General features: G+C 45.0%; 1 protein-coding gene across 1 annotated transcript in view; it reads right to left on the reverse strand.

Moving 5' to 3' along the window:
- dnah5l (dynein, axonemal, heavy chain 5 like) overlaps positions 1-18,113 on the reverse strand; it is a 504,419-nt gene that overhangs the window by 284,904 nt on the left and 201,402 nt on the right. Inside the window, exons 33-34 of the mRNA XM_041183960.1 lie at positions 6,705-6,833; positions 615-814 (exon numbers count right to left, since the gene is read on the reverse strand). Coding sequence (XP_041039894.1) covers positions 615-814; positions 6,705-6,833 — 329 coding nt within the window. The remainder of the gene's footprint in view (positions 1-614; positions 815-6,704; positions 6,834-18,113) is intronic.

Genomic DNA, 18,113 nt, shown 5'->3' on the forward strand with positions numbered 1-18,113 from the left:
AGTTTCTAATTTTTCCTTTGTGCCCTTGGTCAAAACAACGATCAAAAAAAAAGTTGACTGAATAAATTCTATTTATTTCCATCAGAATTTTGAAAATTTCAAAAGAAACGTAATTTGGAAAGCTAGAATTTCAAAGTGTTTTGCTCCCTTGATGATTTCACCTAAGTATATTAAATTCAATACAGCAGGATAAGGAAGCATCCAGACTCATAGCAATGACCTAAGCTGAGGTGTAGACTAATAGACTCAGCCACAGGCATCAGCAATGGCATGGAACAATTATATTCAAACCTTTAATCTTTGAATGGATAATTAAACCTGAGGCCGAGCATGAACTGTAGCATTCTTCAGTAGAAATAACTGCATATTTTAAAACAACTATTACATTTTCCTACTTAAAGTAAATAACAGAAAGGTTATCACAATATTCCAGTAAATAAGCACAAGAAAATTATTTAACAGCTGTATTTCAATATTTCAATTAAAGGATATTTATATACTGTTTGATCTTTATTCATGTTTAAGTCAGATGAAGCCTTTAACCAAATTACTGTTTTGTTATTCAATTCCATTGTTTTATGCATTACAAAAAATATACACTGTTATCCAATTACCTATTGCTCATCAATGAGCCAAGTATCATCAGGCTGTCCTCCATTAGTGCAATATTCTCTGTGGTATCTGATCCTTTGAGGAGCAACTCACCCCTCATCTTGAATGGGGCAAAAGTAAACACATGACCACTCCATTCATTAATAACAGCCTTCAGCTTTGCTTCAATGTCCTTTTCTTTTCCTGCACTAATACAAATGTCCTGAAAAATATTTTTTGGTTATTTATTAACGGGTGCAATATATTCATTGTAATGACTCTTAAAATTTGATTTTATGGTAAGTTTATTTTTATTTATTCTAAGAATATGGACATTGATGGCAAGACTGGGATTTATTGTCCGTCTTCAGTTGCCCTTAAAAGATGTTGGGAGGCCTTCTTCCTGAACCATGGCAGTTATTTTTTACATACAGTTGAGTGATTCACGAAGATTTGGATAATTATCTGAAGAGAAAAGATTTGCATGGTTGAGGGGTAAAGGCTGAGGGAGGCTGGGTGGCTAGTCAGATGAGCTGAAAGCTGAAAGGGCGGAATTTTATATCCGCTCCCGCAAGTAGGATTTTCTGGTGCTGCTAAATTCAACGGACTTTTGAATGGCTCATCACATTTTACAGCCCTGCCCCGTTGCAATAGGGCCATAAATGTTTCATGCTCTCTATTACTGACACCAGCTTTTTCTTTCCAGATTTTGTAAACCAAATTATCATTCTAAAATTCTCATGGGGTTTGAACTAAAATTCTCTGGGTTATTAGTCTAGGGACAGAATATTTCCTTCATCGGGGGGAATTTCCCTCATCAGCCCAACCTGAACAGGAGTAAAATGTGCACGATGACGCTGAGCGAACGTCCCAATGTCATCGCACAGTCGTGCGATATTTCGGCCAGCAGGCACACGCGGGAGTTGGCAGCGTGCCCGCCAACAATTAAGAGATAAAAACAAAAAACTGCGGAAGCTGGAAATCCAAAACAAAAACAGAATTACCTGGAAAAACTCAGCAGGTCTGGCAGCACGGCGGAGAAGAAAAGAGTTGACGTTTTGAGTCCTCAAGACCCTTCAACAGAACTGAGTGAATATTAGGAGAGGGGCGAAATATAAGCTGGTTTAAGTTGGGGGGTGAGGTGATGGGGGAAGAGAAGTAGGGGCGTGGTGGTGTGGTTGTAGGGTCAGGCAAGCAGTGATAGGAGCAGATAATCAAAAATGTCACAGACAAAGGAACAAAAAGGTGTTGAAGATGGTGATATTATCTAAACGAATGTGCTAATTAAGAATGGATGGCAGGGCACTCAAGGTACAGTTCTAGTGGGGGTGGGGTGGAAAGACTAGCAGGGCATACAAGATTTAAAAATAATGGAAATAGGTGGGAAAGAAAAATTTATATAAATTATTGGAAAAAACAAAAGGAAGGGGGAAGAAATGGAAAGGGGGTGGGGATGGAGGAGGGAGTTCAAGATCTAAAGTTATTGAATTCAATATTCAGTCCGGAAGGCTGTTAAGTGCCTAGTCAGAAGATGAGGTGCTGTTCCTCCAGTTTGCGTTGGGCTTCACTGACAATGCAGCAAGCCAAGGACAGACATGTGGGCAAGAGAGCAGGGTGGAGTGTTAAAATAATTAAGAGGGCTGTTAAGCCCATTAATTAATTAATTTAATTTAATTTTTTCCCTGCCTGTCCAACCCTATGGTTGGCAGACGGGTGAATAGGCCAAGCAGCCTTTGCATTTTTTGCGAAACCTCATCCACGGGTGAGATTTAAAAAAATTTTTAAAACTCAATTTTAACATATCCCTGCTCATGTGACACAGTCACAAAGGGACATGTTTTCCTTATTTTTCAACTCTTTATTTGTAATGTTAAAGTCTTCAGCTCCCTGAGGCAGTTCTGTGCTTTCAGGGAACTTTCACTGAGCACACCCCAGCGCATGTGCACACTTCAGCACTCGTGTTCCTCCTGCCCCACCCGGCTGCGCTGAGGCTCTGAGCAGCCTTTCACACTGATTGGCCTTTAATTGGCCAGCCAGCGTGAAATCACAGTCAGGGCACAATCATGGGCAGCGATTGGTTTCACGGCTGCTCCCAGGCCCGCTCGCCGAGCCCGCCCAATTAAGTAAAAATTCTGCCCCTACTAGGTTTCTAGGACACTAGTCTAGTTATGTGCTACTACATTACCATACTCATGGATTATAAAATAGTTACAGCACAGAAGGAGGCTATGGGCCTGTTGTGTCTGTGCTGGCCCTCTGAAGGAGCAATTCACCTAGTGCCACTCTCCTGCCTTTTCTCTGTAACCCTACAAATTTTTCCTTTACTGATAGCGATGCAATTCCCTTTTGAATTTCTCAATTGAACCTGCCTCCACCACATTTTCAGGCATTAGAATCTGTATTCCAGATCCTAACCATCCATTGCGTGAAAAAGTTTTTCCTTATGTCACCATTGCTTCCTTTGGAAATTACCTTTGGCTCTTGATCCTCCCACCAATGGGAACAGTTTCTCCCTATCTATTCTGTCCAGATCCCTCATGATTTTGAAAGCCTCTCAAATCTCCTCTCAACCTTCTCTTCTCCAAGAAAAACAGTCCTAACTTCTCCAATATTTCTACGTAACTGAAGTTCCTCATCAATGGAACCATTCTCGTGAATCTATTCTGCACCTTCTCTAATGCCTTCACATCCTTCTTAAAGTGTAGTGGCCAGAACTGTGTGCAATACTCCAGTTGAGGTTGAACCAATGTTTTATACAGTTTTAACATAACTTCCTTGCTTTTGTATTCTGTGTCTCTATTTACAAAGCCCAGCATGCTGTATGCTTTATTAATCATTCTCAACCTGAATTTGCTTATATTGTGTCAAATGCCTTTTGGAAGTCCATGTACAGCACATCAACAGCATTACCTTCATCAACCCACCCTGTACCTCATCAAAAAACTCAAGCAAGTTAGTTTATCAGAATTTACCCTTAACAAATCCGTGCTGGCTTTACTTAATTAACCTGCATTTGGCCAAGTGACAATTAATTTTGTGCTGAATTATCATTTCTAAGAGCTTCCCCACCACTAAGTTAAACTAACTGACCCGTAGTTGCTGGGCTTATGTTTACCCATCTTTTTCCACTCTCCAGTCCTTTGGCACCACCCCTGAATTAAAGGAAGATGGGAAAATTATAGCCGGTGCCTCCACAATTTCCGTTCTTACTTCCCTCAGTATCCTTGGATGTGTCTCACCTGGCCCTGGTGTGTTATCAATTTTAGGTACAGACTGCTTATCCAATACCATCTCCCAATCAATTTTAAACCCTTCAAGTGTCTGGACTACCTCCTCTTTCACCATGACCTGAGCAACATCCTCTTCCTTGGTAAAGACAGATGTATATTCATTTAATACCTCAGTCACATCCCTACCTCCATACATAAATTCCCATCAAGTTCTACTGAAAGAGTTCTTATACCTGTCCTCATTATGCATGCTTATCTGAGAGTCCAGACTCTTAAAAGGATTTTCTCAACAGTGGTTCTGTTTTGACTACTGGAAAGAACTGTTGATTTTGCCCAATTTACATCTTTAAGTGGTTAAAATAATGTTTTGTGATTTCTTTTGTCAATGTCTCAATGTTAATTTTCACAAGGTTAAGAGGACTGAAGTGTTTGAAGCCTCTGTTATTGATAGTTTAATGGTTTGTCCAAGTGCCACTTTTGTAGGGCTGTAGGAACTACTATTGTTTCAAAAAGGTGCTTCTGAATGGGTGTTTTTTTTCTGAGCAGTTCCACACATACTACTGTTACAACATGGTTCATTGGCTCTGTACATAAAATATACTGGGGCCAGAATAGTTTGCTGGGTGTGTCAGGCATCGAGTGTAAAGTGACGCACAATGATGTCAGGCGTCATCCCAATGTCATCGCGCAGTCTCACGGTGTTTCGTTTGGTGGGCGCATGCCAGAGTCAGCTGCGCACCCACCGATAATTAAAAGGCCTATTAAGGCCATTAGTGATCTAATTAACTTGAAATTTACACTGCACATTCAACCTAACTATTGGCAGACAGGCGAAAATACTAAGCAGCCTTTACATTTTTTAGGAAACCTCATCCACAAACGGGATGAGATTTCCTGAAGCACATACAAATAAAATAAAAACTTTATTTTTGAATTAAAAACTTGTCCTAGCTCATGTGACTCATGTTTTATTAATTTTTTATTGTCTTAATTAATTTTTTTAAAAAGTACTTCAATCTCCACAGCTCCACACATGCATGAACTGCGTGCTAGGCCCAGCTCTCCCTCCTTCCCTCACCCCTGAGCGCTGCCACTCGCGATGCATGCGGGGCAGGCCTTAACTGGCCCGCCAGCGTGAAATCGGGGTGCAGAGCTGATCATGGGTGGCGGTCGACTTCTGACGACTCCCTCCTGCCCCCACGGAGCCCACCGGACGAAGGAAAAATTCTGGCCTGGGTGAATAAGTGTGGAGGGTCTGAGCCATTGAGGTGGGTCGGAGGCATGACTTGGCATGGGTTGGCATGAGGGCTATAAGGAGACATGGGGGTTGGCATGAGTTGGCATGGGGAGAGCATAGGGGCATGGAAGATGTGTGGGACATTGGTAAGACTTTTTGAATTTGCTTTTCAAGTGGTTCCCGAGTCCAGACTATGGTTCACAATTTCTCAGAGTGGCTGTGAACCATGAGTCATTGTGAAGCTGGTCTGGCTTCAGGCGGGCTAGGAGATGCCTTCCCTCCAAATGGGGCCAGCAGGCCGGGAGTGCAGGGCGCAGGCTCACCATCTGCATCCATATCCCATGTCAGTGACGACTGGGGCACCAGAAATCAGGGTGGGAATCCTGGAAGCGGGTCCTGTCTGCCATTTTTAGATAGCTCCGGAGTCCTTCTGACTCAACGGATATCTGGGCCCTTGTATCCAGGAATATTTAATACCCAGTCTTGCCCTTTTTTGAGCAACGTCTCTGTTATCACTACAACATCATGCTTCCATATACTTATCTGTGTCTGCAACTCATCAATCTTATTTACCAAGCTCAGCACATTCACATACATGCACAGTAATGCTAATTTGGATTTTATTACTTTCCCTCTTATGCTGAACTCTCATAACACCTTATGATTTCCTACTCCAGTACTATCTGTCTCTCCTAATATTCTGCATTGGTATTCCTCTCTGGTATAATCTCTTGGTTCCCAAACTCCTGCCAAGCTAGTTTAAACCCTCCCCAACAGCAGCAGCAAATCACCCTGTAAAGAAATCAATCCTGGTTCTGTTTTGGTGCAACTTGTCCAGCCTGTTAAGGTCCGACCTCCCCCAAAACTGATCCCAATGTCACAAGAAACTAAAGCCCACCCTCTGCATCTTAATCCAGCCATGTATTCATCTGTGCTACCCTTCTATTTCTATACTCAGTTGCGTATGGTGCCAGGAGTAATTTGGAGAATACTACTTTTGAGGTCCTGCTTTCTAATTTCCTACCTAGCTCCATAAATTCTGACTGCAGGACCACATCCCTCTTTCTAATTATGTCATTGGTACTAACATGGACCACGACTGCTGGCTGTTCACCCTCAGATTGCTCTGCAGCTGTTCAGTGAATCCTGGATTCACTTCTGCAGCTGCAGAAATGCCTATTTGTTCCCCACATTGAATCCCACATAGAACTCCTGGTAGTGAATTGAAAAACTTGTAGTTAAATCATTTGCTAAGGGAGAATAAAAGAATCAGCCTATTAAAAAAATTAAAGCAAAATCCTTTACAAATAAACTGTGATATTATCATTTGACACAATTTAACCCGACCCATTTTAAGTTTTAAATTACACTACAAGCTAAATTGACTTATAATTATCAAGTCATTTAAGATTATATTTTGCCAAAATTATTTATTTAATTTAGGTTGACTCTTATGCCATGAATTTTGTTTGTAATAATCCTTTTCAGACGTTTGGTGGGATGCAATAATTGTTGAGGCCCACTTTGTGAAGTTTCCTGCTTCTCATCAGCCAATTACAGAATTTAATCAAAATTAGTGTCTTAACCAGGTTCGCTACATTGTTGGTTTTGAAAGAAGTTAAAAGGATAGAAAATAAGCAAGTTACCTCGATGTCCTCTTTGTATTTTAGTAATGGAGCTTCTGTTATGTTTTTGAGAGAAAACTGATCAGATTCAACATCAAAAGTATGACCTGTGACCTGTGCAATCCTTTCCCAGTGTCTTAGCATCATAGCCTACGAAACGAGAAAGAAATGTACAATATTGTAACAAAGTGTCTATATTCCTGTAATGAAGAACGATTGTTGCTAATCTTTCCATCTCAAACTTTAATGACATCTTTTTGGTGCACATAACAGAATCTGATAAAGGCAGAAAGATCAAGAAAATATGTAATGAAAATAGAAAATTCTGGAAACATTCAGCAGGTCTGGTGGCAGCATCTGTGGAGAGAGAAACAGAGCTAACTGGCTGTGATCTTTCATCAGAACTTTCAAAAGTGAGAAATATAATAGGTTTTGAGCAAATGAAAGGCAGGAGAATGGAAATAAAGGAAAAGGGAGAAGTCTGTGATGGGATGGAGGGAAAGAGAGAGTAAATGACAAAATGTTTTATGGTGCAAGGCCAAAGGGAATGACTTGGGACAAATCAACAAAAGTTGTATCTTAACAAACCCTTCTTGTGTGGACACAACTTTTGTTTCTACAGATTGGAAAGTCAGTCCTGGGAAACTCAGAACTGAGTTTTGATTATCACTAGGTGTGAGAAGCAGCAAGATTGAAGATGTTTATAAAACAGAAGGTTAACCACAATATGAAATGCTATATCACAAGAGTCTACATAATACTTAAAAGTGAACTGGATAGCTAAAGAACAGTTATCCAAAGAGAATGTTCTCTGATTCCTGGTTACTAGTTTTGCATATAGTTGTTTGGTAGTATAGAACTTGAGTATTGCTGAAAAAAGACATTTTGTCGAAGCTTTTAGTCTTGCACTTCTCAGGGCAATCGCAAGAATACCAATGTCGGGGAAGAAACAACTTTTTACTGTATTAGAAGAGAGTGCTGATTGGTTGGCAAGTGGACTCTGATTGGTAGAGATGTTGCCATGGAAAATGCACCAATTAACTGACCCCAGACAGCACTGTCAGTTATATTTTTTCACAACTAAATTCTTCTACACTAACAAGTATTGGACTAGCAAGTTTGTACTGATGATACTTAAAACTAAAAACTAAAGGTTGACTTGCAGGCTGGAATTTTACCAGCCCTTTTGTGATGGGCTGATAGGCAGAAAAGCATCAGGTCTGTGGCCCAACATCTTCCCTTCACAGTGCTATTTTGTCTGCTGCGGCAAAATTGGAAGATCAATTGCCCACTGAAAGGCCAATTGAGTCACTTAAGTGACCAATTAAGAGCCATACCTCCGCAGGCATTTTGTCTGTTGGCCGCAGCTTGGGAAGATCAGTGAGTGAAGTCTTGAGGCCTCCCACCAGGTTCCGGTAAGGTAAGGAGTCCTTTATGTGCATTTCCTGGCCCAGAGAGGGCACCCAGCAGTGATGGCTGTCCTCAAGGCAGCAGTATCAGCACCTCACCAGTGCCCCCCATCCTCCCAACAGATGGCTGGTGCCTGCCTGTCCAGCCCCAAAGTCCCCCCACCTCTTATACATTTCGGTGAGAGCACCCAGCCACTGAGGCACTCTCACTTCACAATGGCTACCACTAGCTAAGGCACTGCTGAGTTACTGCCCTTCTGATTGGACTGGCAGGTCTTGGGGTTGGCTGCTGTCCTTAATTGGAGAGCAGCCCTGGAAATGGTTACTTAATAGAGTGCTGCCAGAAACATCCCGCCGCTGGATGAAAAAGGATTGCCTCCTTTCTTTCAGCTTCAGCGGTAGGACTTCTGCCACTTCCAAAAATTTGGCCCACAGAGTGCAATTATGTTGCTGCATACAGAGATAGTTAGGAGAAGAACAAAAATCACCCTTCTGCGTGCACAACTAGGAAAAAAATCATAAACAAGTTTATAATCGATCTGGAGGATATTCGCATTTCTCTACATATCGATCCCGAGGATATCTTCACCAAATTAGTTTCTTACCTTGTCCAGTCGACTTGTGGAAGTACAAAGGGCTCTTAGCTGAGGGGCACAATGTTGGACTGAATCCTGTGGAGGTGGCAGATGTCCCACCGCCAGAGCCAAAGGCAGGAAGCAACCCGGTTTCAGCTGGTGGCAGGACTCAGGGAGGCATATTTGCAGCAGCGGTCAATTAAAGAGGGAGGCCAACTGCAAAAGTTGCCAGATCCTCAGAGTTCCGGCAGCTCAACAGCCTCAGTACTGTCATAAGAACATAAAAAATCGGAGCAGGAGAAAACCAAATGCCCATCGAATCTGCTCTGCCATTCAATATGAAGACTAGAGAAAACTACTTATTTGGCTACCTGACAGTTAAGGTGAAACAGATAGCTGAGATTAAGGGCTATATTCGCTTACAGCATCCCACCTAAGATCAGGTGGGGTAGTAGTGGTAAAGCGGGCAAAATTAGGCAGCAAGGTCTACTACCATCCCAACCTGAATTGTCCTTCCAACACAAGGATACAAGAATTAGGAGAAGAAGTAGACTCAATGGCCCATCGAGCTCCACCATTCAGTATGGTCATGGCTGATCTTGGGCTTCAATGCCACTTTCCCACCCATTTGATTCCCTGAGACCAAAAATCAGCCTATCTCAGCCTTAAATATATTCCATTGTGGAACATCCACAACCTTCTGGGGTAGAGAATTCCAAAGATTCATAATCTTTTGAATGAAGAAATTACTCTGACCTAAATGACCTTACCCTGAAACAGCATACTCTTGTTCTAGATTCTCCAGGCAGGGGAACCAGCTTCTCAGTATCTACCTGTCAATCCCCTTAATAATCTTGAACATTTCAATGAGATCACCTCTCTTCTTCTAAACTCCAGAGAATATAAACCCAGTTTATATAGCCTCTCATCATAGGAAACTCTCTCATCATAGGGACCAATCTAGTGAACCTTTGCTGTTTTGTCTCCAATGCAAGTATATCCTTCCTTAAGTATGGAGACCAAAATTGCAGAGTATTCCAGGTGTGGCCTCAACAAAGCCTTGTACAATTGTGGCATGACATCTTTCTTCTTGTACTCTAATCCCCTTGCAATAAAGGACATCATGCCATTTGCTTTCTTAATTGTTTGTTGAACTTGCATGCTAATTTATTGTGTTCCTTGTATGAGCACACCCAAGTCCCTTTGAACATCAACATTTACAAGTTTCATGCCTTTTAAAACAATTCTGTTTTCCTATTCTCATGACCAAACCAAAGTGAATAACTTCGCACTTCCCCACATTCTACTCCATCTGCCACCTTGTTGCCCACTCAACTATCCTAACCTTTCTATATCTCTCAGCAGCCTCTTTGTGTTCTCCTCACAGCTTGCAATCCCACCTACATTTGTATCAACAGCAAACTTTAATTAATCTCTGTCTTTTCACCTAAGCCATTCATATAGATTGTGAATAGCTGAGGCCCCAGCAATGACCTGTGCAGCATTCTACTAGTCACAGCCTACCAACTTGAAAATGCCCCATTTAGCCCTACTGTTTGCTTCTTGTCTGTTAACCAATCCTCTGTTCAGGCTAATATGTTACCCCCAAATCCATGAGCCTTTATCTTGTGTACTACCACTAGTGGTGGCCATTGCAGAGGTTGCAACACCAGGGAGAGGGAATCTTTATGGCTGACTGCACTCAGAGAGGTGAGTGGAGTCGGGGATGCTAGGGCCAGGTGGTAGACAGCAGGGATTGAGATGGCGGACATGAAGCGCCAGTGGAGTGTTGCCACGAGGGTGGCCATTACCATTGGATCCCCTCTGTGGGCAATGGAGTGGCCATAAAGAAGGGCACTACCCCAGAGCCCACAGTGAGGCCACCAGGTTTCACTGGTGGTCTCTCCATGATAACAAGAGTCCCCTCAGCATGGGCAAAATGGAATGGCCATGAAAAGACATTGGGTACCCTTCCCCCGAGAGTTTCTCGCTTCATTTTGCCAACCTTACTGCCTCACATCGCATCACGAAAGGACTCAGAAAATTCCAGACAATGAAAAGCAGAGGGGGAACATTTGTATACCGCCTACTGTCCAACATAGAATAACGAATGGAAAAGCTTGGCAACTAAGCTACGTGCTGCTATGTTACTCAGGGAATGATGTGAATGGCAAGAGATTCAAAAAAACAGGGAGAAAATATTTTTTTAAGAAACATTAGCATTGAATCCTTGAGGAGCTTAAAGTAATCTGAACAGACATTGGACGGAATTGCACTAAGTGTGGTAGCGGGCGGTACCCGCCAGCCGCAGTGGCATCTTTTAACGCCCAAACCTGTTGCATTAATTATGCCGTCCCAGAAAACATGCCGTGTCCATGATCGGCAGGCTCTAAGTCGCTCACCACACTATTACCTCGCCGCTTCATCACGCCGGGCACCATATTTAAAGTGCAGCCACATGCACACCTCTCAGTGCTTCCAGTCCAGGGCTGCTGCAAAGAAGACATGGCCTTGAAAGGCAAAAAAACTGGAGTTCCAAGGTTCAATGACGTGACCCTCAAGCACCTTTTGGGCGCAGTAGACCCTCGCTGTGATGTCCTCTATCCCCACTCTGGCTGCACGATGGGGAGCAACCTCATTAATCTGGCTGGGGAGGCGGAGGCAGCGGAGGTCAGCGCCAATGCCCTGCAAAAGAGGGCAGCCACCCAGTGCCGCAATAAGGTGAATGGTATAATCCGGTCTGTCAGGGTAAGTCACTCTTCTCATCACTCTCAACTCACACGCTCACAAACCCATCACACATCCAAGAGATCTCACACCTCAAGGGACAACACCAATAACTCTCACACATACCCTCACATCTCCATCAGGCTCACAACCGCTCGAGTTCACATCCTCATCCTGTCCATGGCTCTGCTCTCCACACAAACATTCCCCACCCAATGTCATATGACCTGCTCACATTCTCCATCTGTTTTTATACAGGAGACACCTGCTTACATTAGCAGGGAGAGGTCCCAGACCAGGGGTGGAGTGACCCACATTAGGCTTCTCACTCACTTTGAGGAATGTGCCATCACACTGACTGGTGAGGATGTGGACTGTGCCTATGTTGACAGTGAGGTCGGTGGCGCACGCCCTCACAAGGATCCCGCACCACATCATCCCTATCTCAACGCAAATGTGAGTGCTCTCTCTCCTGCTTTTGACTCTGCTGCCATGCACTAATTATCTCTACTTTGGTTCAAAGGGAGCTCTGACAAGCAACCAACACCCTCACCAGCCAGTCCCTCAACTCCATCCAGGTCCTCACCTCCAGCCAAGAGGACACTTCCTCCATTGAAGAGTTGGAAATAAGCAGCCTGAAAGACCTGTCACAGTGCTTACCCATAACCTGGATCAGTACAGAGACACACACCTCAGTGGAACCTGGATCTAGTGCACGCTCAGGTTCACAATCTGGGGTCACTGCAAGGACATGTGTCCGCAGCAGGAGGAGGCAGATTCATGCAAGCTCTCTGGCAATCAGAGGTCTGCTGGGGAAGAGGCATCTGTGAGGTCCGAGTCAAATAATGAGCCTCTGGATTTGTTCTTCCAACTCATCCTGCAGAGTCAGTAGAAGGTGTGGGAACATCACGTAGAGCCACCTTCAGCAGAGTTGCACGTGAGTCGGAGGACTGCATCCACCTGCTCTCTGATGAAGTGGTGCCCACATGTGCATGTATGGAGGTCTCCTTGGAGAGGATGGCAGACACCATGGAAACCCTGGTCCAGCAGAATGTAGAGATGTGTGCAGACCAACACTCCATCACAGGAGCCACGGGTGAGTTCCTACAGTGGCAATAGAGGGGGAAACGGGGCACCTCGACATCCCTCCAGGTGCTCCTTTCCCTCTAGGAGTCAGGTCCGGGCATCCAAACGGAAGGAGGAGCAGCAGCTGGACACCCCTGGGTCATCCACTCAGGAATCTCAGAAACTGTCCTCTCCTTCTGAGTCCCCTTTGCCTGTGAGCCCCTCAACCTAGTCCTCTGTCACCGCAGAGGAGCAGCTGGCCAATGAATGATTCTGGAGGGAGAAATGTGTGTGTGTGGCAAGGCCTTTTGGAGCTTTATGCAAGCACTTTCCCACATACGCGGATCCTTCACCTATCACACCCACCTCAAAAGCCTAAGCATTTTCAATGCTGCCTGCTGGAGTTCGCTTTCAGTTGATATCTGAGCTGACCTGCAGCTCTGCACACCCACTGATCACACTCCCATCCAGCACCTGACCTTGCCCACCATGGCTCTTGTTTCACTTTTGATTTGGATAGCACAGCCTGGATTCAGTTTTTTGTGCGCAACCCCCGTCTGCTCCCCTCTCCCAGTCAATATTTTGTTTCCCTCATCACAATTGATGTCCCTGGTATCACCTTCCACCTCCTCTCCATGACCAACCAGCGACAACCCTTTTCCTTCGGGAATGACCAGGTGAACATGCACATTCCCTTTCTTCCTGTAAATCCCACCCCCATCCACATTAACCTCCCAGTTCTCCTCCTTCCCACCACCAGGGTGTGTGTCTGCCTCCAAGTGCCCACCAACCACCCTCACTGTCCCTTTTACTGCTACAGTCGAATCCTCACCCTCCCATCCTACTGCCTCAGTCTCGATCATTCTCACCATTCCCTCATACCATGTCCACCCTCAGTTTGCTCCCCAGGAGGCATTCATGGACCCATCAGACCCCTCACCAGGAATCTGCCCCTCCAGACCCCCTTCCCCTTCGGAACCCCTTCCCCCCAAACCCCGGACCCCTTCCCTACCGGAACCCCTAACTCCTTCCCCCCTCCAGACTCCTTCCCCCCAGAACTCCTTCCACCAGAACCCCTTCCATCCCATTAGTCCTCCCACTACCCCACCTAGTCCCTCCTCATTCCCTCAGACACCCTTACTTCTTCCAATACCCTTAGTCCTTCCCCCCTCCCAACTCCATCTTCCAGCCTCACCTCTTCCTCCAGCCTCACTTCTTCTTCCTTCTCTCTTCCTGACTCCCTTAGACGCTCTCAGTTCTTTGTCCAGCTTTACTCCTTCCTCCTTGCCAATTTCTTCCTCCACCCTTACCCCCTCCCCTCTCTGCACTCCTTCCTCCTCACTGGATTCCCTCCCCTCTCCACGCCCCTGGACTCTCTCCCTCTCTGCACTCCTTCCTGAACCTGGACTCCCTACCCACTCTGCACTCCCTCCTACCCCTGGACTCCTTTCTCTCTCCGCAATCCATTCCGCCCTCCAAACTCCTTCCCATATACCTTCCGCCCCCATTCCCAGTTGCCATCTTCTCCCCGTTACCCCCTCCCACATCTGTAGTCCCATCCGCCGAACCTCACCCCCCGACACCTTCATTCCCCCGTCTCCTAAGCTTTTGTTTAAATTCAAAAAAGACAAATCAACTCTGATTGGTTGAGGTGTTTCCATGGGAAATGCACCAGAGAATAGTTGTCCCTCAAGCTTTATTTTAATTGAAAAAGATGCAATGCCTAGATATGTTCTTTCTGTTTGCAGAGGACAGGCCCCTGTATATGAACATATGTAGCTTCTAGCAAACATAAGTGAGGCACATTCAAGAGACATAGGGCAGGATTTTGCCCTTGGCAGGGGTGCTAAGTGGCGGCAGTCCAGAAGCCAACAGCCGCCTACGATCGGCACCACACCGTGATATTACACGGTCAGGCAAATTAAGGCCCGCCTGCATGGATTGCGAGTGGCAGCACTGAGTGCTGGCTGTGCAGGCAGGGCAAGAAGGGAGAGCCAGGCCTAGCATGCAGTTCATGCAAGTGCGAGAAAAAGCACTTCAATCTCCTTGAGGCAAGGAACTACCTCAAGGTGATTGAAGTGCTGTGTAAAAAACATAATGAAGAGAATAAAAAATTAATAAAACATGTCCCCTCATGTGACTCTGTCACATGAGCTGGGACATGTTTTTAATTCAAAAATAGTTTTTATTTAATGTTAATTTGCTACCACAGCAAAAATGACGCCAAGTCATTTAATATATTTCAGAAGGGAATAGATATATTTCTGGACTCTAAAGGGATCAAGGGGTATTGGCAGAGCGCAGCGTATGGTATTGAGATAGAGGGTGAGCCATGATCATACTGAATGGCGGAGCAGATTCCAAAAGCCAAATGACCTACTCCTGCTCCATTTTCTATGTTTCTATGACAGGGGACACATTGCATTTTTCTGTTCCCATGGTTGCAAGGACCACTTGAAATTGGTGCTGGCAGTTTGGCATTATGAGACAAGTATTCAGCCAGCATTAATCACAATGATTATTGGTTGCACAGTTGTTGGTGGGGTAGAGAATCGGGGGTGCCTGACAAAAGCAAAATACTGCAGATGTTGGAAATCTGAAATGAAAACAGAAAATGATGGAAATGCCTAGTAGGTCTGGCAGCATCTCTCTAATGCAGATGCTGCTAACTTGCTGAGCAGCTCTGCCACTTAAAGACAGTTTGCATCTTATTAAAGGGAGTGAATTTTAGTTTCAGACAGGAGGGAATGCTCCTGAGGGAGAAAATGGCTGCACATGCTGTACATTTGGAATGCAGGCTCTCTGATGCTGTTTTAGAGGCCCTGGCCCGGGCAGTGAACAGGAGAAGGGAGAAGCTGGTACAAAGTTTCCAGGAACTACCTCTAGCACCAGATACCTAGGGCAGAATCATCCTAGATTTGCACTAAGTGTGGTAGCAGGCAGGAAAAAGGATGTTTTACCTGCCAGCCGCATTGGCGGCTTTTCTCGCCGTATCGTCTGCTTCTCCCTCATTAGTTATGCAGCCACAAGAAACACGCTGTCTTGTGTTTCCACACTGTTTCCTCACTTGTGGTGCCATATCTAAACTGCAGCCATGCACACAGTTCTCAATACTTGCAGCCCAGGTCTGCTCCAATGAAGACATGGCCCTGAAAGCCAAGAAGAGTTCAGTGACCCGACACTGGAATGCCTTTCAGAAGCCCGCCATGTTGTCCTACATCCCCACTCTGGCCACAAGAGGTCCAGCAATCTCACCACTCCAGCTTGGGAGGCGGTGGCAGTGGTGGTCAGGGCCAATGCTGCACAGAAGAGGCAAAAACAAAAAATGCTGAAAAAGTTCAGCTGAAGCTCTGAAGAAAGGTCATACAGACTCGAAACGTTAACCCTGTCTTTCTCTCCACAGATGCTGTCAGACCTGCTGAATTTTTCCAGCATTTTTTGTTTTTGTTTCAGATTTTCAGCATCCACAGTATTTTGCCTTTACCTTACTGCACAGAGGAGGTTGGCGATCCAGTGCAGAGAGAAGATGAATGATCTTATCCGTGTCACCAGGGTAAAGCAATCATCTCATCACTCTAAACTCACACACTCAAGCCCATCACATATTCCCTGGCATTTCACTCACTGCCAGCTCAAGGGACATCACTCACACACATCCTCACATCTCCATCTGGCCTCATCACCCCTGGAGACTGCCTCTTGAGCCATCACCATCTAGAGGCCACTTGCACAGATCAACATGTGTCCCCACACACACCCTGGGATACCCCCTTTCCCCAGTACACCCCTTGCCCTGCAGCCTTTTCCCTTGCCTGGGGCCCCTTCTCCCCCTTCCCCAAACAAGCCCAAGCCCTGCAGCCATTGAAAAGCTATCCCCAACTTATGGCTGGTCTGGTAGGTAGGGACCTGTCCGTGAGCTCCCCTAAAAGTGATATGGTGCTGCCTGCAAAGCCTGGCACTGATGACCATGAGTAATGGCCGAAGCAAGGTGGGAAAACAAACCTCAAAGTCCCGAGTGAAGTGCAGCTCATGAGGTGCACATCACTTAGGTACAGTTGTGAAACACGTCATCGTGCCTGGATGATCCAGCAAATGGGGATGCTTCCAGCAAGCAGGAATTATAATTATAAGCAGATGTATTAAAATGATGTTCCCGACATCCGGTGGCTGGAAACACAGCCCACCATTGATGGTCACAAACTGCACTCTGATCAAGAAACCAGGTCTTGCCCAAGTGTTGTGGAGGCTTAACTCCACCAGCATGTGCTTTTATTAAACAAGTTCCTGACTGGAAGCTAGCCTGATTGACAGGCTTGGCTCCCTGTCAGGTGGCAAATACTCCAGGAGAGGCTGCAGCGAAGGAGCATTAAGTTCCCTCTGCTCTAGGGTAGAAATCACAAAGGGTCAGAGACATATAACAGGAGCAGAGATCGGAGGAGAGGTCAGTAATCTCAGGAGAGGTTCTGACTATGGGGCCAGTGGTGTGGAGCGGAAAACAGGTTTGCTTGCTGGGGGCTAGGGGGAAACACCCCTATGCTTCCTGGCCCAAAGCAATGTACTTCAGTGTTCTGTGTAGCAGTCCTTACCTCCTTTTAGTTGTCAGGTTTCCCTCCCCAAGGCTAAGGAAACCCAGCTGGCCAGCTTTAAAGCTGGAAGAGAGATAAAACCTGAGGCAAACAGTCTCTTTAAAATAATTAAAGGATCAACCAACCTTCTGGAAGCTGGGTTCACCCATTCCCTCACTCCCATCCAAACCAGAAGTGGGTGGATTCAAGATGGGCTCAGTTTGAGTTTGTGAATCTTTATATTTTAACATCCCACCCGACCAGACCCACCCATTTTATGGGGTTAAAATTCCTCTTTCAGAAAGTAAATTTTAGGAGGCAATATATGTGTAATTTGAGACATGACACGTTAAGTATAGCATGCTTGGGAATTAAAAGGTGACTTTGGATCTATGGATCCCAATAGTCTTCACCGTGGGGATTTCCCCATGTCCTTTCTGGGTTTGTTGTAGACCAATTGATAAGAGATTAACAACTATACTATGATTGTATCATGTGATTTCCTGGATGGTAGAAGGCAAACTAGATGAACTTTGATTTATTTTTCTCTATTCCTATGTTCCACTTGGAAGAGATGATTCAAAAGACCAATACTAAGAGTTTACTCCCAAGATATGGCTACAATATTGGAAAAAGTCTAACATCAACAGCAGATAAGTCAAGGTAAAAATCTAAACCTCATGTCAGTTACTCTACTCACATCTCCACTATCTGCAGGCCCAACACTCCCCTTCCCCGCTTTGATTTACCACTCCTAAAATCATTAACACGCGCCATCTCTTTCTGCTCCTATTCCTAATATCCTACATTATTGCAACCAGCATTTCCCCACACCTCACATCACAGACAACAGGTGCACTATTCTACAATGACAGGCAAAATCTCAAAACAGTTCTCCAGGATATCACTCCCTCTTCCTTGCAGTTAGAGAAAGGAGTGGCACAATTTATATCTCAAAGCTCTCAATGAATAAATTGACATACCAAATAAAAAAAATAAAAAGACCTGCTTGCACTCTTTTGCCACAATCTCACTAAATCCCTCACTGTCAAAGATTTTCTGAATTTCTTTCAAGAGACAGTAGTAGAA

Source organism: Carcharodon carcharias, chromosome 3, assembly GCF_017639515.1.
Source record: "Carcharodon carcharias isolate sCarCar2 chromosome 3, sCarCar2.pri, whole genome shotgun sequence".
Classification (NCBI taxonomy): domain Eukaryota; kingdom Metazoa; phylum Chordata; class Chondrichthyes; order Lamniformes; family Lamnidae; genus Carcharodon; species Carcharodon carcharias.